The sequence below is a fragment of the Podarcis pityusensis genome, assembly GCF_964106645.2.
Source record: "Podarcis pityusensis genome assembly, chromosome: 4".
Classification (NCBI taxonomy): Eukaryota; Metazoa; Chordata; class Lepidosauria; order Squamata; family Lacertidae; genus Podarcis; species Podarcis pityusensis.
This window is the reverse complement of record NC_138027.1, coordinates 3,216,512-3,241,925: the sequence shown is the minus strand read 5'-3', so window position 1 is coordinate 3,241,925 and position 25,414 is coordinate 3,216,512. Positions and strand designations below refer to the sequence as shown.

Sequence of the window (25,414 nt, the reverse complement as noted above, 5' to 3'; positions counted from 1 at the left end):
GTGAAATAACTGGGAGTTACAGACTCCAAATAACACTCAACTCATGCAAGCAGATTAATGCAATAGTACATATGATTTCCCCACTTCCTTAAAAAAAAATTGCTTTTATTTATTTTCATGGTAGAGAAGATAATTTTAAAGAAAGCAATGGTTACAACTATAAACAACAATTACCTTACACTGATGAAATTGCAGACTTTCTTCCTGCCATGTGTTACAAGTTTCATTTGATTACTCTAAAAGATCACGCCACATTTTCCCATGAGTGCTAGGTGGATTCCGGCAACAGTCTTAACAATTTATATATTCAATAAACTTTGGTCACTTGTCATAAAAGGAATATAGATTGTGTTCCCTCACCTTCTTAATTTCCCTTGGCAAACAAAAATTTAAGATAATGAAATTGTGGTGCCCAGAATTGAACACAGTATTCTGGAAACAAAATAAAAAAAATCCTTCCAGTAGCACCTGAGAGACCAACTAATTTTGTTATTTGTATGAGCTTTCGTCTGCATGCACACTTCTTCAGATACCATTTTATTTTGATTCGACTACGGCAGACCAACATGGTTACTTACCTGTAACTAGAACAGTATTCTGGGTGCGGCCTGACCAAGGCAGAATAAAGTGGTACTATTCCTGCCCTTGATCTGATTCTGCCTTCTGCCACTTTGGCCTCCACTCCCCGTTTGGTGTCGTCCGCAAATGTGATGAGCATCCCCTCAGTTCCTTCATCCAAGACATTTATAAAGACGTTGAACAACAACGGGCCCAGGACAGAACCCTGCAGCACCCCTCTTGTCACTTTTCCCCAGGATGATGAAGAACCATGAAGGAGTCCTCTTTGGGTTCGGTCAGTCAAATCCACCTAACAGTTACCTAGTTCAGCCTCATTTTACCAGCTTCCTCACATAAATATCACGGGGGACTTTGTCAAAAACCTTACTGAAATCAAGATGCACTATTTCCACAGCAGTGCCCTGAGAAACAGTCTGTAACTCCATCCAAAAAAAGAAAAAAGAGAGATTTCTCTGGCTTGACTTGTTTTTGTGAAAGCCATGCTTTCAAACTGTCTGTTTATGTTGTGAATCACCATGAAATCTTCAGATGATGGGCACATAAATTTTTTAAATGATAATATTAAGAAGGATATTGAGAAGCTGGAACATGTGCAAATGAAGGCAATCAAGATGGTGTTATTATATTTATTTATGCATTTATTTCATTTCTATAGCACCCTATAGCAGGGGTGCCAACTTGAGTAATATATAGGAGGGGTTTAGTAAGCCCCACCTCAGTTAAACAGTCACAGGATGCGGTGCAAGCATGACATTTGAATGGCTGTTCCTATGAAGTGGGGGGTGGCCCCCTCACATATCTTATTGGGGGGCAAAGAGCCCTCAGACTCTAAGAGTTGGCTCCCATTCCCTACACCCACAGGTGACAGGACGGTTACAACATAAAATCACACAATGAAAACACAAAACACCGCCCCCAAAACCTGTAACCCCCACCTCCCCACCACATTGTAAAAGGGCATTAGATGTCAATCAGCCAAAGGCCTGTTTAAAGTGGTGTGTTTTTCTCTAGCGCTGAAAGCTGTATAATGAAGGGTTTTCCACTCTTTGTATGAATCCTTTGATGGGAACTGAGAGAGGAGCTTTTCCTGAAGCTTTTTCCACATTCCCCACACTGATAAGGTTTCTCCCCTGTATGAATTCTTTGATGGAAAGTGAGACTGGTGTTCTGACTGAAGCTTTTTCCACATTCCACATACTGATAGGGTTTCTCCCCTGTATGAATTCTTTGATGGGAAGTGAGATTGGAGCTCTGACTGAAGCTTTTCCCACATTCCACACACTGATAGGGCTTCTCCCCTGTATGAATTCTCTGATGGGAAGTGAGACTGCTGCTGCGACTAAAGCTCTTTCCACATTCCACACACTGATAGGGCTTCTCCCCTGTATGAATTCTCTGGTGCTTAGTGAACTCAGAGCTCGTATTGAAGCTCTTTCCACATTCCACACACTGATAGGGTTTCTCCCCTGTATGAATTCTCTGATGGGAAGTGAGATTGGAGTTACTATTGAAGCTCTTTCCACATTCCACACACTGATAGGGTTTCTTGCCTGTATGAATTCTTTGATGGGAAGTGAGAGAGGAGCTCTGACTAAAACTCTTTCCACATTCCAAGCACTGATATGGTTTCTCCCCTGTATGAATTCTCTGATGGGAAGTGAGTTTGGAGCTTTCAGTGAAGCGCTTTCCACATTCCACACACTGATAGGGTTTCTCCCCTGTATGAATTCTCTGATGGGAAGTGAGATTGGAGCTCTGACTGAAGCTTTTTCCACATTCCACACACTGATAGGGTTTCTCCCCTGTATGGATTCTTTGATGGGAAGTGAGTTTAAACCTATTCCTGAAGCTCTTTCCACATTCCACACACTGATAGGGTTTCTCCCCTGTATGAATTCTTTGATGGGAAGTGAGAGAGGAGCTCGTACTGAAGCTCTTTCCACATTCCACACAGTGATAGGGTTTCTCCCCTGTATGAATTCTCTGATGGGAAGTGAGATGGTGGCTGTGAGTGAAGCTCTTTCCACATTCAAAGCACTGATAGGGTTTCTCCCCTGTATGAATCCTTTGATGGGAAGTGAGATTGTGGCTGTGAGTGAAGCTCTTTCCACATTCCACACAGTGATAGGGTTTCTTCCTAATGAGATTTCCTTGATGGGAAGTGGAATTGGAACTTTTTCCACTTTCAAGATATTTGTACAGCTTCTCCATTGTGGGGATTTTGTCATGGTCACCCTTGTCCTTGATTTCCAATCCATCACTATCTGCAATGAAGAGAAATGGATTAGCGCCTCAGGGAGAAATTAAGGAAGAATACTTGTTAACACTGGTAATAGAGGAATAACACTAGTGGGTTAGATGGATGGTTTTCTGAAGGTTTGGGTGCATTAATTAACGGGGATCAACCGACATCCTTAGGGGAACCTGTGATTCGATAAGCCTGGCTCTTCTCTCGAATGGATTTTCTTTGGCTCCATCATGGCATCCCTCCATTTCCAATGTCAGTCTTCTCTTTGGACAACCAAAGACTGACGGGAGAAAAAACAAAAACTGAAAACCTGACACAAGCTACGTCAACTTCCCTAACAACTCTGAAGTATACAGTCAAAAGGGTCTGGGGAGTTCAGACCAGCTGATCCTTGTTTAATGAGCTGCAACGGGAGGAAGAACATTCACAGAAAAAACAGCAATCTACTGTTCAATGTTTTTTTGGGTTGTGATATCCGGTGTTGTAGGGGGCGCTGTTGAGTTCTGTGAAAATATATGAGGTTCGTCACATATGGAGTTTTGAATTTAGAAACAGATATTATGATCCCACTGGGAGCCTTACGGAGAGAGGCCACGGTCCCACGATTCTCCTCCATGACCTCCTTATGCAGAGCTCTCTGGTCAGGATCCAGCAACTCCCACTCCTCATCCGTGAAACAAACAGCAACATCTTCAAAGCACACTGGACCCTAAAGGAAAAAGGGAAATGTCCTCCTCTGAGACAACACTGTTGTTCACCACCACTCCTTGAGCTACGACATTGTTCCGCCCCTCGGCCTCTGTCCCCGCAAGGCAGCTTCCCCTGACCTGATCTGGTTCCACAGCCACTGCTTCTCTTCCGTCCCCATTCAGAGATGGTTGAAGAGGTTTAGCCAGTATCACTGTGTCACCTGCAAGAGGGAAAATGGTAAGGGGGAGACCCAGAGTGCCTTCTTGTCTCACAGGTGAATCAGTGCATCTAAACTATTATTATTATTATTATTATTATTATTATTATTATTATTATTAAACTAGAGGGGCCTTTGAGAAAGTCTCGCCTGCTGAGTGCATTTGGATGTTTGGGTGCATTTCAGATGTCAGTTGTGAAAAAACATATCTCCCCTCCTCTGGGCTCTTGGTCCCACTATCTCGCCCAACAAAAGATGAAAAGTACCCACAGATGAGTTGGAAAACCAACAGAATGAGACTAAACGGAGAAAAACCTCCTCCCTCCTTACCCAGCTGCCTCTCTCTGGTGTCCAGCAGAGGCCTCTCTGCCTCAGAAGAAATCTGGCCCATTTCTGCAAAGAGATCCTTTCCCTGAAAAAGAAAAAAGTATTCAAAAGAGAGAATGGGGAGAAGGATTAAAAAATGAATGACAGGGCCAACTGCTTCAAGGGTGACAGATCTCATTCCATGGATGCCTTCTGATACGGAAGGGGGGGGAGCATGTCTTCTTCACCCTTCCGCCGGTCACCAGAGGGTCCGAGGCGATGACCTCAAGGGCACCCAGCCCCACATGGACCCCCTCAGCCCCCACACCAAGCACCACACTTTACCCCAAGCCCCATAAATAAAGTGCCTTTCCCCTTTCCTACACTGATCCGCTATTACGGGCGAAATAAGCCCAAACTCTTATGCCTTCCCTCCCGCTCTATTTTACTATGGGTAGACCGTATAGAGTTATATTTCCTATCCTTTGAATGGGTGCGTTCTACTCAATCAGAACCATGCATTCGTCTTGCAGAGCTACCTCAGCGAGCTCCTGCACGCCTCATTTAACCTCTTGACAAGCTGCTGACGGCTCCCCGCTGGGAGAACAATGGAATCAAAACTTGTGAACTCATAAAATTGTCAAATCTTGCTACAATGTATCCATTTTGTTTCCGATCTCAATTGTCAATCTAAAATGGGCTAAAATCTTTAAAAATTCATATAAAATCAACCACAACACCGATTTTCTTGCTTTTGGTGCCAATCGGCTCAATTTTTCTAGGACTCCATGACACCTCCCCTGTCCTCCATAATCCCTCAAGCGAGGTGTCACGTACTCTCAGGAAGACCCTAATCCCGTCAAATCACTCTGCCAAGCCTTTCCTCCGGGCAATGCCAGGTGGCAGACTATGCATACATGGACCATTGTCTTCTCATCACCGGTACTCAGGATGTGCTTATCTGCGCATATCTCCAGCTCTGCATATTCCCCCCCCCTCCTCCATATGTTAATCTGTGTAACCCAACCTCTTCCTAATGTATTCATGATGTAATCTGTGTAACCCAACCTCTCCTTAATGTATTCATGTTGTAACTGTGATGTATTTTGCACTGTATTCTGGGACATGGAGGGAAGTTTCAAAAGCTCATGTCACCCCTTTCCCGCTGTTCAATCTCGCCTTGAACCTGTTGCGCAATAAACTTGGATCTTCTGCAGCTTGCTCCTGTCTCTGGCTGAGCTCATTTTTTCCTCCGCAGGGACCCGCGGACTTAGTCCGACGAGCTGGGTGGCAGAGCAGCCTCGCACCCAGATTTTACCGTAACACTTCCCAGGAAAAAAATATGAGCCATCAGTAGAGCATGATGGGATGTTCTCTGTCCTGTTTGGAGCCCCTTGGGAGTATCCAGAGTAAAGTCTCTCTCACCTGCTTTCTCTCCTCTGCCTGACTCAGGAGGAAACCTTCGGCCAGGGCCACCGCCTGGGAACTGGTCTCCGCTCCACAGTCCCTCACCCAGCTCTCCATCTCCGGTGGAAGGACAGCCAGGAACTGCTCCAAGATCACCAGGTCCAGCATCTCAGCTTTCGTGTGCCTTTCTGGCTTCAGCCACTGGCGGCAAAAGTGGTAGAGTCGGCTGCAAACCTCTCGGGGTCCTTTGGCCTCCTGGTAGCAGAACTGCCTCAACTGCTGGCTCTGCACCTCTGAGCGGAGGGTGGCCTCCTCACCCAGGATCTTCTGCACAGAGTTTTCCCAGAATCCCCCACTGCTCCCAGTTTGGATGGCATGGCCTCTTTCTGTTCCAGGGCCAGCTGAGTCTTGCTCATCCATCTGTGCTCTCAGGAAGCCTCTGAGAGATCGGAAGGAACCCTTTGGTCTTCTGCCAAGTTCCGTCTGTCTTAAGGAGAGGCGCTAGCAAATCCTACAAAGCAAATACATTCTTCAGTTACAAAAGTTGTCTAATATCAGGAGAAGAAAAAGGTTCCCTGAGCAAGCATGGATGAGTCTTGGAGGGAACCAGGGCTGGACTGCACCACAGCCCAAACCATGAGCTATCTTATTTATTTAAATTTCTATAGCACTTTATATTTTAAAGAAAAATCTCAAAGCGGTTTACAGCATATTAAATCTGTGGGGATAATTGGGGAGTTAGAAGAGGATATATTATTGAACGATATCCTTCCTAACATGCACTAGCAAGTTCCATATTCTAGCTGAGTTCCATACATCGCCCTTTTTTAGATTACGCAGCGATCAGCTTGTTGCTGACTCATCTGACTCTTACTATTAAAGATTCCTTCCTGGTAAAATCCCTTCCAATCCCTTTTAAATGAATAAGCACAATAATCTGATTCACGTTAATATAAAAGTAGTTTACTCACAGATTCGTTCAGGTTGATACATAACAACTAGAACTATTCCATAAAGATGTTAGTCCCAAGTGACTGCCACTAAGGAGTCACTTCCCCAAACACATAGTGTAGCCAATGGGAGTCAACAGACACTCAAGGAATAGTTTCGGAGAAAAGCCTTTATTTCTACCATCCATGAACTGGTAGAAGGAGGAAGTGTGATAAGTCACAAACAAGCACGAGTTCACAGTCATGTGCACAGGGTATATATTCCCCTTCCAGTTCCCTCCCTTTCTCCTCCTTCTTCAAGAGTCCTGCCCATGAGTTCCTCTGAGCATGAACAGAAAGCTCCCCTGTCTTGGGACTCTTTTGGACTCTTGGCACCCTTCCCAGGAAAGGGGAATGAGAGCGGTTCAGCATGTCCAAGATGTTGCAACTAGAATGAGATAAGATTCAGTTCTCAGGCCTGCTTTGAACAGAGCCTATTCATTAGCTTTTGAAGCCTTCACGTGCTCATAAAAGTAACGGTTTGCCCTTGCACAGCATCTTGTGAGAAAACAGAGGAAAGCTTTAGCTGTGGATTTGTAGAAGACAAAAGGAATTTTGGACAGTTTGAGGCCTGGTGGGGGGGGGTGACTTCGGGCCTAGGTGGGGCACCAGTCCTCACATTCCTTCAACAGCAACATACAAAATGGAGAAGACACACTGATCAGAAGATGGAGGCCGTGTGCTCCTCCATGCTAGTACAACAGACTGCACCCTCTTCAAGTCACATGTAGTGGAAGTCTGTCCCAGCTCAGGAGGAAACAGGAAGTCTTCTCCTGAGTGGTAGAAAACATCCCCTAATGTGTCCCCTGTAGGAATGTTGTACTTGACTGCAGTTTCACATCCCACAAAATCAATAAAATAGAAATAAAACAAGCTGAAGAAAGTCAAATATATAGTCTATAGTCAAAGCAACATAATAGAAAACAAATACTCTCTTAAAGATATCAAAATAAAACATTACAAAGGAGGTCAACTACAGAATACATATTTAACACAGTAGGGCTGGGTGAGTCCGGGCCTCACCCCTAGGCCAGGTGGAAAGGGCCTTTTTAAAAAGGAGAAGAAAGAGGAGGAGGAGGAGGAAGAGGAGGAGGAGGAAGAAGAAGAAGCAGCCTCTAGCTCTCCTAGAAGGAAGATTGCAATGCAAAATGTGGAGGTAACTGAAGGGATTTCTGGGAGATGAATCAGCCTGGTTGCTCCTGCCTTCCAGTCAATGCATGAAGTCAGAACTGACTGACAAGGAAGTCATTTGTATCTTGTGAAAAATGGATGTTTGGCTCTAGTGGGGGTCCTCACCTGGGGGTCCTCAGGAGTTGCTCTCCCCCCACCCCCACTCCCCTGCTTCTGTCTCCTTTTTCTTGCACTTGGACTCTCTGCCGCTCTCAAGGCAGACTCCTGGGGTGGGGTCCCTTTTTCTTTGCTCTGAGGGCCAGGAATGTATCTTGCCAACCCCTGAGGGCCAAGTGGATGAGGCCAAAGACATCTCCTTTGAAAATTAGGAGGGTAATTTAGTATTATTATTCTGTTAGATAGCTTAACACACAGAGAGACATCGATGCCAAGGTCCCTGGAGGCTCAGTGAGTAGCAGCGCCCATTTCCAGCAACAATCCCTTTGGGACAGAGAGGATGTGGTCCTGGGATGCCATGCTTTGGGTGCAAGGGGATTGCTGCAGTGGCCTCCGTGGGGAGCTGCCCTTGGAGACGACTGGGAAACTGGTACCCAATGCAGCAGCCGGACTCTGGGCTGGGATCCCTCTCTTTATCCCTTCCCTTTCTCTCCCACCTTTTTTTTTGGGAGGGGGGGCTAGTGTCCACCTCTTCCTCCAGCTTTGGAAAACCATTTGCACATGTTTCCTCTGTTGTGCAATGAGGCTGAGCGATGTCACACAGAGTTAAAGTCCCAGGGACTCCTTTGTTTAAAGAAGGGAGATTTCGTGAGAGTCATTTTCTTCTGAAAGGCCAAATGATTTCGGGATCCTCTGATCTGCAGGAAGGAGAGCGTGGCAGATCTGCCCCCTCCCTGGCAGGACCCTCTCCTCCCTGACTTGGGGTCCCCCCCCCTGCAGGAGCAGATCAGGCCCCCCAGGCCCCCTCCCCTGCTGCAACCCTGGGACCCCCACCAGATCCCAGAGAGAGAGAGAGGAGACTCACCAGATCCCAGGAGGGGGCAGCGAGGCAGCCCTTGCAGCAGAGACACAAAGCAACACCCCCCCTTCCTTGCAGGAAAGGACTGGGGAGGGAGGGGCCTTGGCTCTGGAGGACCTGGCCCCCCTTGCTTCCTGTCCTCTCTAGGAAGGCAGCTCACTTCCCTTTAACCCTTGCCAAGCTGAGTCCACTCGGCTCAGCCGTCTCTCCCTTGGCAGAACCTCAGATTCTTATTATTTGTTATTGATTCAGGGGGGGCAGCTGCCCCCCTGGCTACGCCAATACCCAGATATCCTTTTGGGGGTGAGGCTCTTGGCTGGACTCTGAGCATCTCCCTCCCTTGGCCAGAAACCAGAGGAAGAGCTTGCAGGGAAAAGGGCTTTGCAGGAGGCAAGGAAGCTCCTCCTAGAATTCAGGAGTGGAGAGATAGGAGGGGATCCCAGGGTCATCTAGTCCAACCCCAGCAATGCAGGAATCTCAGCTAAAGCATCCATGGCAGATGGCCGTCCGATCTCTGCTCAGAAACCTCCAAGGAAGGAGAGTCCACCACCTCCCAAGGGAGACCTTTCCCTGCCCAACTGCTCTTAGATGTCCCTCAAGGCAGCGGGTCCTGAGTTCTAGCCCTGCTGAAACAATGGCACTGGCTACCAAGGAGGAACCAAGCAAATTTCAAAATAAATAAATCCTATTCTCATCATAAATGAGTAATACCTTTTAATACTAAGATACAAAGGTATGCCATTTTCCTTTCCAGAAATGCTTAATTGCTAATTCATTGGACTGAAAATGGATGGTTGCTGTTATTATGTTTAGGGAAGCTTTTAATATTTGATGGACTATTGTATTTTAATACAGTGGTACCTCAGGTTAAGAACTTAATTCGTTCTGGAGGTCCGTTCTTAACCTGAAACTGTTCTTAACCTGAAGCACCACTTTAGCTAATGGGGCCTCCTGCTGCCGCTGCACCGCCGGAGCATGATTTCTGTTCTCATCCTGAAGCAAAGTTTTTAACTTGAGGTACTATTTCTGGGTTAGCGGAGTCTGTAACCTGAAGCGTCTGTAACCTGAGGTACCACTGTATTTTGCTGGAAGCCACCCAGAGTGGCTGGGAAAACCCAGCCAGATGGGCGGGGTATAAATAATAAATTGTTGTTGTTGTTATTTAAATTGACCAGGTGAGTGTTCTCCTTTCAAAAGAGGCAGGTGGAATCTCCACGGTTGCTAATAGCATAGCATTGAAAGGTTAGTGAAATATGGGGAGCCCTAGAGCATCTGCTTGGCATGCAGAATGTCCCAGGGTCAGCCCCTGACATCTCCTGCAAGGGCTGGACAAAATCCCTGCCTGAAACTCTGGGGAGCTGCTGCCAGTCAGTGTAGGCCAGGGGTCCTCAAACTATGTCCCACGGGCCGAATCCAGCCCGGCAGGGTCGTGAATCTGGCCTGCACGGTCATTTCAGAACCCGCCACGTGTCTGATGCTGAAAGCATCTCACCGCCCCCTCATTCAGTCCCTGCGTTGCACTGAGGTAAATGCCACTAGTGTTGTGGCGGCTCTACCAATGAAAGGCCAGGGGGTTTCACAGGGGGACGGGGAAGTGTTGTCTTTTGGCTTGAAGAGAGGAGTTGAGGTTGGCAGTGGAAGGCAGAATTGGGTCGATTCGGTTTCGTTACATAGACGTTTACTTTAAAGGTGGGAGAAGGAAGTATAGTCCTATTTCTGTGAGTGGAGCAGCGGTCTTTCCACTCATGTGATTTACATGCTCTGAAAGTTGGGATCTGTTTTGATATTTAAATTTTAAAAGGGTGGGGTGGTACCGGATATTGACCATCTTGTTAGCCTGGGGAGCCACATTCTGGTTGAAGGAGGCCAGGATTGGTCCCCAAGGCTTGGGATGTCCCTCCTTCCCTGCCGTAGGACTTGGAATCCAGGAGAAAACTCTTGAAATAGCCTTTCCAGGTGCTCAGGGACGGACTCACCTGTCCCCATGTCCTTCTCTTTGCAGATGTGCTGCGGTTGCACATCCCTCCCCCACAGGTGAGTATTGGAGAGAACCAGAGCAGGGACTCAGACCTGCCCTCCTTGCCCCCCACTCTGCCCTCTCGGATGTGGAGAAGCCCTCCCTTCGTGAAGAACTGACAGCCTGACTTTTGCCTTTCAGCTGCTGGAGGAAGATCAGCTGTACCTGCCAGAGGTGATTCAAAACTGCCAGGCAGCTCAGCTCAGGGGGCTCTGAACCCAGAACTGCTCCAAGCAGGAGACGGCCAAAGCCATCCTGGTGAGTGATGGGGAGGTGGGGAGGGAGGGGCTTTGGGGAAGGGGTTGTCTGTCTGCCGGAGAGGAGGACCCTACTGGCCTAGGTTCATGTATCCTGTTTGAAAAGGGAATCATCTTAGAATCATAGAATCATAGAGTTGGAATAGACCACAAGGGCCATCGAGTCCAACCCCCTGCCAAGCAGGAAACACCATCAGAGCACTCCTGACATATGGTTGTCAAGCCTCTGCTTAAAGACCTCCAAAGAAGGAGACTCCACCACACTTCTTGGCAGCAAATTCCATTGTCGAACAGCTCTTACTGTCAGGAAGTTCTTCCTAATGTTTAGGTGGAATCTTCTTTCTTGTAGTTTGGATCCATTGCTCCATGTCCGCTTCTTTGGAGCAGCAGAAAACAACCTTTCTCCCTCCTCTATGTGACATCCTTTTATATATTTGAACATGGCTATCATATCACCCCTTAACCTCCTCTTCTCCAAGCTGAACATGCCCAGCTCCCTTAGCCGTTCCTCGTAAGGCATCGTTTCCAGGCCTTTGACCATTTTGGTTGCCCTCCTCTGGACACGTTCCAGTTTGTCAGTGTCCTTCTTGAACTGTGGTGCCCAGAACTGGACACAGTACTCCAGGTGAGGTCTGACCAGAGCAGAATACAGTGGCACTATTACTTCCCTTGATCTAGATGCTATACTCCTATTGATGCAGCCCAGAATTGCATTGGCTTTTTTAGCTGCCGCGTCACACTGTTGGCTCATGTCAAGTTTGTGGTCAACCAAGACTCCTAGATCCTTTTCACATGTACTGCTCTCAAGCCAAGTGTCCCCCATCTTGTATTTGTGCCTCTCATTTTTTTTTGCCCAAGTGCAATACTTTACATTTCTCCCTGTTAAAATTCATCTTGTTTGTTTTGGCCCAGTTCTCTAATCTGTCAAGGTCGTTTTGAAGTGTGATCCTGTCCTCTGGAGTGTTAGCCACCCCTCCCAGTTTGGTGTCATCTGCAAATTTGATCAGGATGCCCTTGAGTCCATCATCCAAGTCGTTGATAAAGATGTTGAATTAGACCGGGCCCAAGACAGGACCCTGTGGCACCCCACTAGTCACTCTTCTCCAGGATGAAGAGGAACCATTGATGAGCACCCTTTGGGTTCGGTCAGTCAGCCAGTTACAAATCCACTGAGTGGTAGCATAGTCAAGACCGCATTTTACCAGCTTCTTTACAAGAATATCATGGGGCACCTTGTCAAATGCCTTGCTGAAATCAAGGTAGGCTACATCCACTGCGTTCCCTTCATCTACCAGGCTTGTAATTCTGTCAAAAAACGAGATCAGGTTAGTCTGACATGACTTCTTTTTCAGAAATCCATGCTGACTATTGGTGATCACAGCATAGGTGCTCACAGACTGGTTGCTTAATGATCTGCTCCAGAATCTTCCCTGGTATTGATGTCAGACTGACTGGGCGATAATTATTTGGGTCCTCTCTTTTCCCCTTTTTGAAAATAGGGACAACATTTGCCCTCCTCCAGTCTGCCGGGACTTCGCCTGTTCTCCAGGAATTCTCAGAGATGAGTGCCAGTGGTTCTGAGATCACATCTACCAGTTCTTTTAATACTCTTGGATGCAGTTCATCTGGCCCTGGAGACTTGAATACATCTAAACTAGCCAAGTATTCTTGTACTATCTCCTTAGTTATTCTGGGCTGTGTTTCCGCTGCTGAATCATTTGCTCCAAATTCTTCAGGTCGGGCATTGTTTTCTTTATCGGAGAAGACTGAGGCAAAGAAGGCATTGAGGAGTTCAGCCCTTTCTGTGTCCCCTGTTTGCATTTCACCATCTTCTCCTCTGAGTGACCCCACTGTTTCTTTGTTCCTCCTTTTGCTACGAACATACCCATAAAAACCTTTTTTGTTGCTTTTAACCTCTCTAGCAAGCCTGAGTTCATTCTGTGCTTTAGCTTTTCTGACTTTGTGTTTACATGTGCTGGCTATTTGTTTGAATTCCTCTTTGGTGATTTCCCCCCTTTTCCATTTTTTGTACACATCCTTTTTTAATCTTAACTCAGTTAAAAGTTCTTTAGATAGCCACCCTGGCTTCTTTAGGCACCTTCCATGTTTCCGTCTCATTGGTATTGCCTGAAGTTGTGCTTTTACTATCTATCTCCCTCTTAACAAACTCCCAGCCATCATCAACTCCCTTTCCTTTTAGTATTACTGTCCATGGGATCTCACCCAGCACTTCCCTAAGTTTTATGAAGTCGGCTTTCTTAAAGTCAAGAAATTGAGCCCTAGTATGCTTGGCTGCTCCTTTCCGCTGTATAGTAAACTTCAGAAGAGCATGATCACTCGCGCCTAATGGTCCTTCCACTTCTACCCCACTAACCAGGTCATCAACATTGGTTAGGACCAGATCTAAAATGGCTGTTCCTCTTGTTGCTTCTCCCACTTTCTGGACAATGAAGTTGTCTGCAAGGCCAGTGAGGAATCTGTTTGACCTTATGCTCTTGGCTGAGTTTGACATCCAACAAATATCCGGGTAATTACTACTATCTCCCTTCCTTTTGCATGCTTGGCCATCTGTTCCAGGAAGGCATCATCTATGTCCTCCGTTTGGCTTGGGGATCTATAGTAAACTCCCACAATGAGCTCTCTGTTATTCTTCTCTCCCTTAATTTTGACCCAAATGCTCTCACTTTGGCTTTGAGGTTCTAAATCTTGGATCTCTTCACAGGTATACACATCCCTGACATATAACGCCACTCCTCCTCCTTTCTTGTCTGGTCTGTTTCTCTGAAATAGATTGTATCCCTCCATTATTACATTCCAATCGTGGGACTTATCCCACCAGGTTTCAGTGATGCCTATTATGTCATATTTAGTTTGCTGTACCAAGAGCTCAAGCTCATCTTGTTTATTTCCCATGCTTTGCGCATTAGTGTACAGACATTGAAGTCCATTAATCATTCCCCCGTGTCTCTTATTTAAGGATTTTTTTCCTCCCACCACAGGTCTGCGTGCTGTTTGCTCCATTTGGTCTATGACATTTGGATGATCATCTTCATCAATTGATAGACTCCTACCTTCAGGAGCACTGTCTCCCTCCCCCACATTAGTCAGTTTAAAGCCCTCCTGATGAGGTTTCTGAGATTTTTGGCAAAAACATTTCTCCCAACCGTTGTGAGGTGCAGCCCATCGCTTGCCAGAAGTCCATCTTCAAGAAACTGCAGTCTGTGATCTAAGAATCCAAACCGTTCCTGTTTACACCATTTGCGAAGCCAGCTGTTCACTTCCACTATTTTCCCCTCTCTCCCTGGGCCACGTCGTTCAACTGGGAGGACAGATGAGATGACAATTTGTGCATTTAATTGCTTCAATTTCCTGCCCAGAGCCTCGTAGTCTCTTTTGATCTTCTGGAGGCTATTGCTTGCAGTGTCATTGGTTCCCACATGAACCAAGAGGAAGGGGTATTTGTCAGTGGGTTTTATGATTCCTTGCAGTCGTTCATTTACATCTTGGATCTTAGCCCCGGGGAGACAGCACACCTTCCGAGACATCTTGTCAGGCCCACAGATCACTGCTTCTGTTCCCCTCAGTAGGGAATCCCCTATCACCACTACACGCCTCCTCTTAGGTTTGTTCGGGGTTCTTCCATGAGCTGTCCGTTCCAAGGTCGCCTGCACATTCCCTGAGGACTGACTTTGCTGCTCGTCTTCATATACCTGATCCGACTGTAATGAGGGAGAGATCCTCAAATGGAGTCTGTTCTCCGTCTTCCATGCTAGGGGAGAGGACTTCAAAGTGATTGTGTATTTCTAAACAATCAGAGCGAACCCTGGGCCTCCTACTTCTTTGAGTCACGTTTCTCCATATATCTGGCTCCTGTGTTGGTGAACTAGCCTCCTTCTCAGGGGTGTCCCCTGTCTCCTCCTTGGTGGAGACAGTGTTCTCTGTTGCTTCCAAGAAGAGCTCCAGCTCTCTAATTCTTTGGAGCGTAGCTACACGTTCCTCCAGTTGCTGGACTTTGTCTTCTAAGAGGGCAGTCAACATACAATTGCTGCAGGTAAAGCTGCCTGCAACCTTTGGCAAGATGGCAAACATTGCGCAGGAACCGCAGGCGACTGCAGCTGTTCCCTCACCCTCCATCTTGAGAACGTGTCGTTGGGGGTGGCTACAGGGACTTCCTGTGAAAATCTGGGTCAGGAATGCTGTTCCTAGAATGGAGGCACATGCAACAGGTCAATCGCGATCTACCGGTCAATCCCCAACTCTGGTCACTGCTCCCTGAGAAAAGCTCAAGAACTCTGGACAAAGACAATGGGTAGATCACTGGCAGGTTTTTTATTACTAGGAGTAGATCTCAGTTTCTTGGACGTTCTGTCGTTCTAGCTAGTTCAAGGTACAAGCACAACTTTAATTGCCACTCATCTTTTGTTGATATTAACTCATTTTCCAGTATGTTGCTATTAACATCCTAGCCACTGCTGTTGTGTAAAGAAACACTTTTATTTTCATTTGGGATGCTTATCGTTAGAATGTCAAATAAGAAAGCTTTGGTTTTCTTTAAAATAAATAGTATTTATTTTATTTTATTATTTTCCTTTTGGGGACATGTCCACCACATGTGGAATAATGTTCCCTCATTTTGTCTGCATCTCCAACGCTTATTGCTAATATTTATTTATTTTGACTGATTTGGATGGGGTCAGGTACCATCTAAAAATCATATAGCACGAGGTGAATTTTAAGTCTTTCCCCATAATTTCCCCCATTTTTCATCTTGTTTGGATAGCCACAATCGTGTGCCCATTTCACCACCACCTCCTTCACCTCCTAGTCCTTAAGGTTCCAGTCCAGTAATAATCTGTGTGGTTTTGATAATATCTTGGTATTATTTAATTATTATTATTTTTTTAAAAAAAATCACTGTCTTTGTGTCAAGTCCATTTATTTTTTATCTGGAAAATTTTTTTAACTGGTAATCTATCTTTCTTACCTTTTTTTCTTTTTATATTTTTCCTTTTTAATTTTTAGCTTATAATAACATTAGTAATTATATGGAAATGTGATGATAATAGTATTGAAATGAAGAAAATTCTTAACTCGCTTAGATTTTTATTTTTTGCAGCTCAGAAACTCAAGGAGATTCTCCCCTTTTTGACTTTTACCTCTTACCTTTATAACTGTGCCTTTAAGACCCAAAAGACCTGCCCACCCCCCGCTTACAGGATATCTCCTCTAAAGATGTTAACGTAGACCCAATGATGGAAAACCCTCACCTGAATTCCTCGTGACCACAAGACTATTTATTACCTGCAGCAACAACAACAAAAGACACCACATTTAAACGAAGGCATCCATTTACAACATACCATGTTATTATTTGTGGGGCAACAATTTTTTAGAAAAAATTATAGCCCCAAAGGGGGGAATTGTTATAATAATTTTTAGGTCTCTCTCTCTCTCTCTCTCTCTCTCACATACACACACGTTCTTAAATGTACCAAGAAAACACACACATATATATAAACCACATGTCCAAAACCCACAGGAAAAGTCCTAAAGCCATTTTGACTCTTTCACTCTTTCAGTCACCTCAAATATTTCTCTACAAGGTCAAAGGAAATGAAGAAACCTCCCCCTTGTCTCTGTCCTCACAAATCCTGCCTTAAGGGCCCATTTAGGGTGTGAATAGGGTGAGCCTGTCACCTGGCTCAGGAATGAAGTATTATCATTACAAAACAATGCCCCCAGGTAATCCAGTTAAGTGACCATTAACAGGTAACCTGGCAGACAGGGTAAAAACAACACACTCAGATTTCTGTTGTAGACCGCCTTTTCTGTGATGTAGGTATGATGTATCTGGGGGGTGGACTTGGGCTACACCCCTTCTGTGATGTATGTATGATGTTTCTGGGGGTGGTCTTGGACTCCAGGGTGGGCAATTAAAAATGTCTGTATAAGGGCTTGCATGCATGGCTCGGGGTCCTCCTCCTCTCTCCTGTGTGTGGGGAAGAACCCTGTTGCAACAGTTAATAAAGAACAGGCTTACTAGCTGCTTTGCTTCTCAATATTCTTTGGTTGGTCTCTGTTATTTTCTCCTACCGATAGAGAACCTACAAAAAGACTCTATATGGGCCCTTGGGTACCCCATAAGGAAAAAGGAGCAGGTTTTTTTTCCTTATATCACCTGCAATCATGTCTGCTGTGTTAGCAATTCACTCCTCCTGTTGCTGGATATGTGGCTAGTATGTCACATGCCCCTGTTTACTTTCCTAGGCTTGGAAAGTGTAAGAGCGGAAGTCAGTCTTATCTCTTCCGCTCTGCTGTGCTTTTGCACTGTTCTTTGTCTCCCTGTCTGTTGCTGAAGAAGAGAGAGGATGCCATTATGATCCGTTTGGTGTCGTGTGCAAATATGAGGAGCATCCCTTCAGTTCCTTCATCCATGTCATTTATAAAGACGTTGAACAACAACGGGCCCAGGACAGAACCCTGCAACACCCCTCTGGTCACTTTTCCCCAGGATGAGGAGGAACCATGAAGGAGTCCTCTTTGGGTTCGGTCAGTCAAATCCACCTAACAGTTACCTCATTCAGCCTCATTTTACCAGCTTCCTCACATAAATATCACAGAGGACTTTGTCAAAAGCCTTACTGAAATCGAGATGCACAATTTCCACAACAGTCCCCTGATCAACACAGTTTGTAACTCCATCCAAAAAAAGAAAAGAAAAGGAGAGATTTCTCTGGCTTGGCTTGTTTTTGAGAAAGCCATGCTTTCATCCTGTATGTTTATATTGTAAAATCTTCAGATGAAGGGCAAATAAATTTTAAAAAACATAAATGAGGATATTGACAAGCTGGAACATGTGCAAAGGGAGGTGATTTATGTATTTATTTAATTTGTAAACCACCCAACCCAGTGGTGCCGACTTGAATAAAATATTGGTGGGGGGCCAGGTAAGGCCTGCCTTGCACTATCGATCACAGGATGCATGCACTCCATTTGAATGGCAATGCCTATAATGGCAGCAACTTTTTTAAAAAGTAATGTTTTGAGTCCATAGTTCAATTTCTCAGCAGCTCTCCTTGCCCTGGAGAACACTTCTAGCATTCCATCTCCTCTACCTGTGGCATTGTTCAGCAGTGGGGAAAGTGACCTCTTCACACCGGATGTCCATTTGGTATGGCCCTTTCCAGGTTTGTCTTTCCTTTTTCCTTTTTCTAAATTATTTTTATTGAGATTTTCAGTTAAACAGAAAACAGACCAGAAAAATCAATCAAAAACTAAAACAAACACTCTTAACGATCATTCTTTGGTACCATCATCTTATTAACATTGCGTTGGATCACGCCTCGACTTCCTTCCTATCCCGTTGTGGTTTTCTTGGTATACTTCTACTCTTACAGTTTCTGTTCCAATTATGTACACGTCACAAGGTTTATGTTAAGCCTATTGTAGTTTTTAAATTTCTACAATTACTTTCAATATATGTCACAAATTTACTCCATTCTTCAATAAACTTTGTACCTTCTTGGTGTCTAATTTTATGTGTCATTCTTGCTAATTCTGCGTATTCAAATAATTTTACTTGCCAATCCATAACTGTAGGGATCTCTGCTGATTTCCATTTTTGAGCTATCAATACCCTGGCCGCCACCGTCGCATATTGAAACAATCTCTGATCTTCCTTTTTAATTTCGTCACCTATTATTCCTAACAAAAATGCCTCCGGTTTTTTTGAAAAAGTATATCTGAAAATTTTCTTTAATTCATTATATATAAGCTCCCAAAATTTTTTCATTTCCTCACAAACCCACCACATATGGTAAAGGTCCCAATCCTTCTGCTTACATTTCCAGCATGTTTCCAATTTTATACATTTTTCCTAATTTTACCGGTGTGATGTACCATTGGTACATCTTTTTCTCCAGGTTTTCCCTTAATGTGACGCATGCCGTGAACTTCATTCCTTTATTCCATAGCCTCACCCACTTGTCGTACTCTGTTATATCCAAAATCAATTGCCCATTTTACCATCACTTCATTTATCAACTCATCTTTTGTATCGCATTCTAACAAAAAATTATACATCTTAGATAAAAGTTTGGTTTTTCCTTCTAGAATTTCTATCTGATATTTAGATTTTTTTTTCATTCATCCCCAATTTTTTATCTTCATTCCAAAGTGCATTTATCTGGTGGTATTGTAGCCAACCTGTCAATCTATCTTTCAATTCCTCATAAATTCTAATCTTCCAACCTTTTCCTGTTTTTACCAATAAATCTTCATATGTTAACCTTTTCCCCTCCATGTTCAATTTTTTTATTGTTAAAATATCTACCGGAGATAACCACCAGGGGGTGTTTCTTTCTAGAAGTTTTTTGTTTTTCTCCCAAACTTCGTACAGGGCTCCTCTAAAAATATGATTTGAAAAACCTTTGTGAACCTTTTCTTTGTTGAGCCACAAGTAAGCATGCCAGCCATATCTATTATTAAAGCCTTCTAAGTCCAACAAGTCTGAATTTTCTAAAACAATCCACTCTTTAAGCCAACATAAACAGGAAGCTTCATAATATAATCTTAGATTTGGCACGGAAAACCCGCCTCTTTCTCTCCAGTCTGTAAGTAGTTGGTATTTAATTCTCGGCCTCTTTCCCTGCCATATGAATTTTGAAAGAATTTTTTGCCATTCCTTAAATATCGAAGGCCCCCTGATTATCGGAATAGTCTGAAATAGGAACAACATTTTCAGGAGAATATTCATCTTTATTGCCGCCATTCTTCCGGACCATGAAAGCTTTAACCTATTCCATATATCCAAATCCTTTTTAATCTCTTTCCATGTAGGTATATAATTATCACTGATTAAATTGATATTTTTCGATGTCAACCAGATACCTAGATATTTTACTTTTTTTAACGACTTTAATGCCATATTTTTGTTCTAATTGCTCTCTTATATTCCTACCCATATTTAAACCAGCATTTTAGTCTTTATTTTGTTTAATTTGAAACCTGATAATTTGCCGAATTCCTCTAATTGTTCCAAAACCTTACCGATGCTTGTTTGTGGTTCTTCTAAGTCGTCCGCATATGCCTTCAACTTGTACTCCTTGGTACCAATTTTAACCCCCCATATCTCTGGCGTAGTTCTCATCCTGTTTGCTATTACCTCTAACACCATTATGAACAGTAAAGGGGATAGAGGGCAGCCTTGTCTTGTTCCCTTAATAATATTAAATGAATCTGTCAAATTATTGTTAACAATCAATTTAGCTGTTTGATTAGAGTAAATCGCTTTTATGCCTTTCATGAAAGTGCCCTCTATCCCCATTGTCTCCATGCTCTTTAACAGAAACTGCCATGATACATTATCAAACGCTTTTTCGGCATCTATAAATATTAGGGCCGCCGGTATTTCATTTTTGACTTCCAAATATTCTATAATATTTATGATATGCCTGACATTGTCCTTAAGTTGTCTATTTGGGAGAAATCCAGCTTGGTCTTTATGTATAAAATCCTTTAAACAATTTTTAAGTCTGTTTGCCAGTATTTCTGCAAAAATTTTATAATCATTGTTTAACAATGAAATAGGTCTGTAGTTTTTTATATTCAGTCTATCAGTGTCTGGTTTAGGAATCAGGGTTATATGCGCTTCCTTCCAGGTACCTGGTATATTCCCTCCTTGCAAAATGTTGTTCATCACATCACATAACACCGGAGTCAGTTGGTCCACCAAGGTTTTATAATATTTGGCCGGTAATCCGTCTGGGCCTGGGGCTTTACCTAATTTCATCTTTTTTATCGCTTCTTGTATTTCTTTTTCGTAATTGGTTTATTCAATTGTGCCATTTCTTCTTCTGTTATGTATTTTCCTTTGTAATCTTCTAAATATTTTCCTATTTTGTTTGTTTCTTCATTTTCTATTTTATATAGTTTTTCATAATATTTATGGAATGATCTCTTTATTTCATTCGAATCTTCTATTTGACGTCCTTCAACTTTTATCTTATTTATTACACTTTGTTTTTGTCTTTTCCGTAACTGCCATGCCAAAAATTTTCCTGTTCTGTTGGCTGATTCAAAAAATTTCTGCTTCATTGATTTTATTTTCCATTCTACCTCCTGATTTACCAGCATTGAATATTGGGTTTGTAACATTTTAATTACTCGTTTATTCTGCTCGCCTTTGGGTTTTATCGTTAAATTCTTCTCACATTCTCTTAATTGTGTTAGAATATCTTCTTTCTTCTTTTCTCTTAATTTTCTTCTATAGCTGTTTTGCTGTATTAGGTGACCCCTCATGACGGCTTTGCTTGCGTCCCAGACTATGTCAATATTAATATCATTATTTAAATTCCATTTAAGATATTCTTTCAGGGTGTCTTTAGCTTTTTCAATTATTTCGGAGTTCTCAAAAAGATTTTCATTCATCCTCCATCTATATATACTTTGCACTTTACCTTTTATTTCTAAGACTATGGGATTATGGTCTGATAGAGTTCTTGGCTGTATTTCACATTTCAAAATTCTTGGAGTTAGGTACCTTGAGGTCCAGACCTGATCTATCCTCGCCCAACTCTGGTGAGGTTCCGAAAAGAATGTAAATTGCTTTGTACTTGGATGTTTATCTCTCCAAACATCTATTAAGTCCAGATTTTCCACCAAATTGAACAAGGACCTTGGTAATTTCCCTTGATTACCTTTCTTCTTTGTTAGCCTGTCCAATTCTGACTGTACCACTCCATTGAAATCTCCTAATAAAATTATTTTTTGATCCTCTATTTCAATCAATCTCTCTTCCAATTTCCTATAAAACTCTGCCTTATTTGTATTTGGTGCGTAAATGGCAACCACATTAAGTTTTTCACCCTGGTGATTGATTTGTACCCCCAATATTCTCCCTTCCTCATCCTTACGAATTAATTTAGGTTCCCATTTTTCTCTGACATAGAGTACCACCCCTCTTTTTTTACTCACATCAGAATTAATAAATTCCACCCCTAACCTTTTATTTTTCAAAATATATTTGTGCTTTTTGGCAATATGAGTTTCTTGTAAACAAATTATGTCGAGATTTTTTTTCTTCAATACATTTTCAATTTTATTCCTCTTAGATTTCTCGTTTAAACCATTCACATTCCAGGTTATTAATTTCAACGTCATTATTATTTAACCGAATTAACCGTAGAAACAAATTAAAATTAAATTTGAGTGGTTTTGTCGCCTATGTCCTCCTCCTCCTCTTCTTCTTCTCCCACTTCTCTTTCTTCTGTTTCCTCCTCCTCTTCTTTTCCTCTTCTTTCTTTCTCTTCCTCTCTCTCCCTTTTCCTTCTTCTCTCCTCTAAATCTGAATCCCTTTCTCCAAATAATCCTCTACCTTTCCAAGCTCCTTTTCGTATCTCATTGAAAATTTCCTCACCTCTTGAATGTCCATCAACCTGAATCTTTTATTTTTGTAATAAAAGGAGATCCCTTCCGGGAACTCCCACCTGTGTTGTATACCGTTTCTTTTCAAAACACTCACTAGTTGTTTATAGCCATCTCTCTTACGTAAAAATCTGGTAGGAATTTCTTTGAAGATAATGATCGGCCTGCCATCAATTATCAACTTTTTTTGGTAACTCATTTTCAGTATCACATTCCTCATATCTAACAAGTTAAATATCACTAGACAATCTCCTGGTAGTTTCTTTGATTTAGCTTGTAAAGATCTTACTTTTATTCTAAATGCATTTTCCACTGTATATTCAACTTCTTCTTTCATGTCCAGCCATCTTGCCACCTCTTTGATCATTTTAACTTTGATGTTCTCATTCATCTCTTTTCCTACTCCTCTAAATTTCAAATTCATTTGCTTCTGCCTCATCTCCAACATGGCTAGACTGTCCCATACTTGGTCCTGACTTTTATTCAGGTCTCCTAACTCCTCTTTAATCTTATCTGTCTCTCTCTTGTTCTCCTTCACTTCCTTTTGGATTCTTTTAGTTGACTCTTCTATTGTCTTTGATCTAACTGTCAAGTCTTTGATTTTGTTTGAGAGTTCTACTGCCCCTTCTATTTTTTTATCTAGCATTTCCTACACTTCTCCTAACTTCTTCTCCATATGTTGTTCGCTTTGCTTAAATTCTTCCTTTATCTTCAACCACAAAATGTCCAAATCTTTAATTTCTTCTTGTTGGGATATTTTCCTTTCTCCCTGGTGTTCCTCCTATCTTTTTGCCATTCCTTCCTGCCATTTTAAATCAATTTTCAAAATCTTACAAAATCTTACAAAATTTCTGAAATTTTTCATAATTTTTGTAATGCAATACTCAATTTCACCACTAGGGGGCATACAATCCCCCTCTAATGCCTTTTATATATGAAAGAAACCTATTGTCTATTATACCACAAGATGTCTCTCTTCAACTTCTTTCCCCAACACAATATTCATATACTTTTTTCTCAATTTCCTTAAATATCTCCACCAATTAACCAATTCTTGTGATTAAGCAAATTGATACAGATCAATACAGATTAATACACTTGCATTAACACATTTTTGGTAACCAGCAAATCAGTTAATCAAATAAATAAAATAAATCAATTTCAGTACTCTCACTCCAATTAATACAATTAATAATTTTCAACAATAGGGGTTTAAAAGGTCTACTTAAGTTAATTCGCTTATAACTGATTTAGCTGAAATCCTCTTTTAGCCCCGTTTTCTTATCTTTTGAAGTTTTAATTCAGTTAAGCAATAATTTTAAGCCACACGGGAAGCAGAGAGAGAGACATCCCATTACACAACAAACGACAAGCTAGTTAAAGCATCAATGACACACTGGTCTATAGATATAGGACACAATACAAACCTAAGCCTCTGCAAGAAACTCTGGAAAAGAGATTTGAAATTTACCGTCTGTTATTCTCTGAAAGAGAACTATTTGAAAACGATTCATAGATGGCATTTAACTCTGAGCAGGTTGGCTAAGATGCGTAAAGTTGACTCAGATATGTGTTGGAAATGTAAAGAAATAGGAAGAACTTTTTTCATATGTGGTGGGCAAGTAGAAAGGTAAAATAATACTGGGAAATGATTTATGATGAGTTGAAAAAAATGTTTTTCTTTATAACATTTCTGCTAACACCATATAACTTCATTCCAACATCCTACTAACATTCATTAATTTTGCAATATTTCTGTAAATATACTTTCCAATCTTCTTCCACCAACTCTTCTCCCTGGTCTCGGATTCTGCCTGTCATTTCTGCCAATTCCATGTAGTCCATCAGCTTCATCTGCCATTCTTCCTGGGTGGGTAGATCTTGTGTCTTCCAATGCTTTGCGATAAGTGTTCTTGCTGCTGTTGTAGCATACATAAAGAAAGTTCTATCCTTCTTTGACACCAATTGGCCGACCATGCCCAGGAGAAAGGCCTCTGGTTTCTTCAGGAAGGTATATTTAAATACCTTTTTTATTTCATTATAGATCATCTCCCAGAATGCCTTAATCTTTGGGCATGTCCACCAAAGGTGAAAGAATGTACCTTCAGTTTCATTACATTTCCAACATTTGTTATTGGGCAGATGGTAAATTTTTGAAAGCTTGACTGGTGTTATGTACCACCTATAAATCATTTTCATTAAATTCTCTTTTAAGGCATTACACGCCGTAAACTTCATACCAGTGGTCCATAACTGTTCCCAGTCAGCCATCATAATATTATGTCCAACATCTTGTGCCCATTTAATCATAGCAGATTTCACCATTTCATCTTGCAAGTTATACATTCTTGACAAATTCTTAACTTTAGGGTCTAACAGTTCTGTTTCCAACTTTGATTTTTCCACCTGGAAGCCTAATTTTTTATCCAAATTATATGCCTCCATTATTTGATAATAATGGAGCCAATCTCGTACTCTGTTTTTAAATTTTTCAAAGCTCTGCAGTTTTGATCAGTCACCCTCTTGTTCCAAAATTTCCCAATACTTCGGCCATTTGGCCTCCATGTTGAGTTTTTTCTGGGCCTTTGCTTCCATTGGTGACAACCATCTTGGGGTTTTATTTTCTAACAAATCCTTATATCTTATCCATACATTAAACAATGCTTTTCTTACAATATGGTTTTTGAATGCTTTGTGTGCTTTAACCTTATCATACCACAAGTATGCATGCCAACCAAATACATTATTGAAACCTTCCAAATCCAAAACATCCGTGTTTTCAAGAAGCATCCATTCTCTCAGCCAACAAAAAGCGGCTGATTCATAATAAAGTTTTAAGTCTGGCAGGGCAAATCCACCTCTTTCTTTAGCATCAGTTAATATCTTAAATTTTATACGAGGCTTCTTGCCCTGCCAGACAAATCTGGCAGAGATCCTAGAGATAAGATTGCTGCTAAGAGCAGCTGCAGACTCTCAGTGTAGCATTGATTTATGCTTAGAATATTCAGCTCTGTATATAGCTTTGTATCATAGTTGTAGTTATAGAATAAAAGGAAAATATTCTACAGAGCTGCTCTCCGAGTGGTTTATACTCTGCAAGACTCTGCAAAACTCTGCTGCGCAACGACTGTATT

The 25,414-nt window shown here is 42.4% G+C and overlaps 2 protein-coding genes across 2 annotated transcripts in view; both read right to left on the bottom strand.

Moving 5' to 3' along the window:
- LOC308475129 (uncharacterized protein) overlaps nucleotides 1-8,648 on the bottom strand; it is a 61,376-nt gene extending 52,728 nt beyond the window's left edge. Inside the window, exon 1 of the mRNA XM_081002053.1 lies at nucleotides 8,558-8,648. The gene's annotated coding sequence lies outside the window, so the exon portion shown is untranslated. The remainder of the gene's footprint in view (nucleotides 1-8,557) is intronic.
- Nucleotides 1,197-8,683, bottom strand: LOC308475149 (uncharacterized protein). Its single transcript, XM_081002105.1, has 6 exons — nucleotides 8,589-8,683; nucleotides 5,466-5,958; nucleotides 4,065-4,146; nucleotides 3,655-3,737; nucleotides 3,410-3,536; nucleotides 1,197-2,843 (listed from the first exon to the last, which is right to left on the bottom strand). The coding sequence occupies exons 2-6, from the start codon at nucleotides 5,865-5,867 to the stop codon at nucleotides 1,567-1,569; spliced, it is 1,971 nt and encodes a 656-aa protein (XP_080858231.1). The 5' UTR covers nucleotides 5,868-5,958; nucleotides 8,589-8,683; the 3' UTR covers nucleotides 1,197-1,566.
- Nucleotides 8,684-25,414: the final 16,731 nt, after the last annotated feature.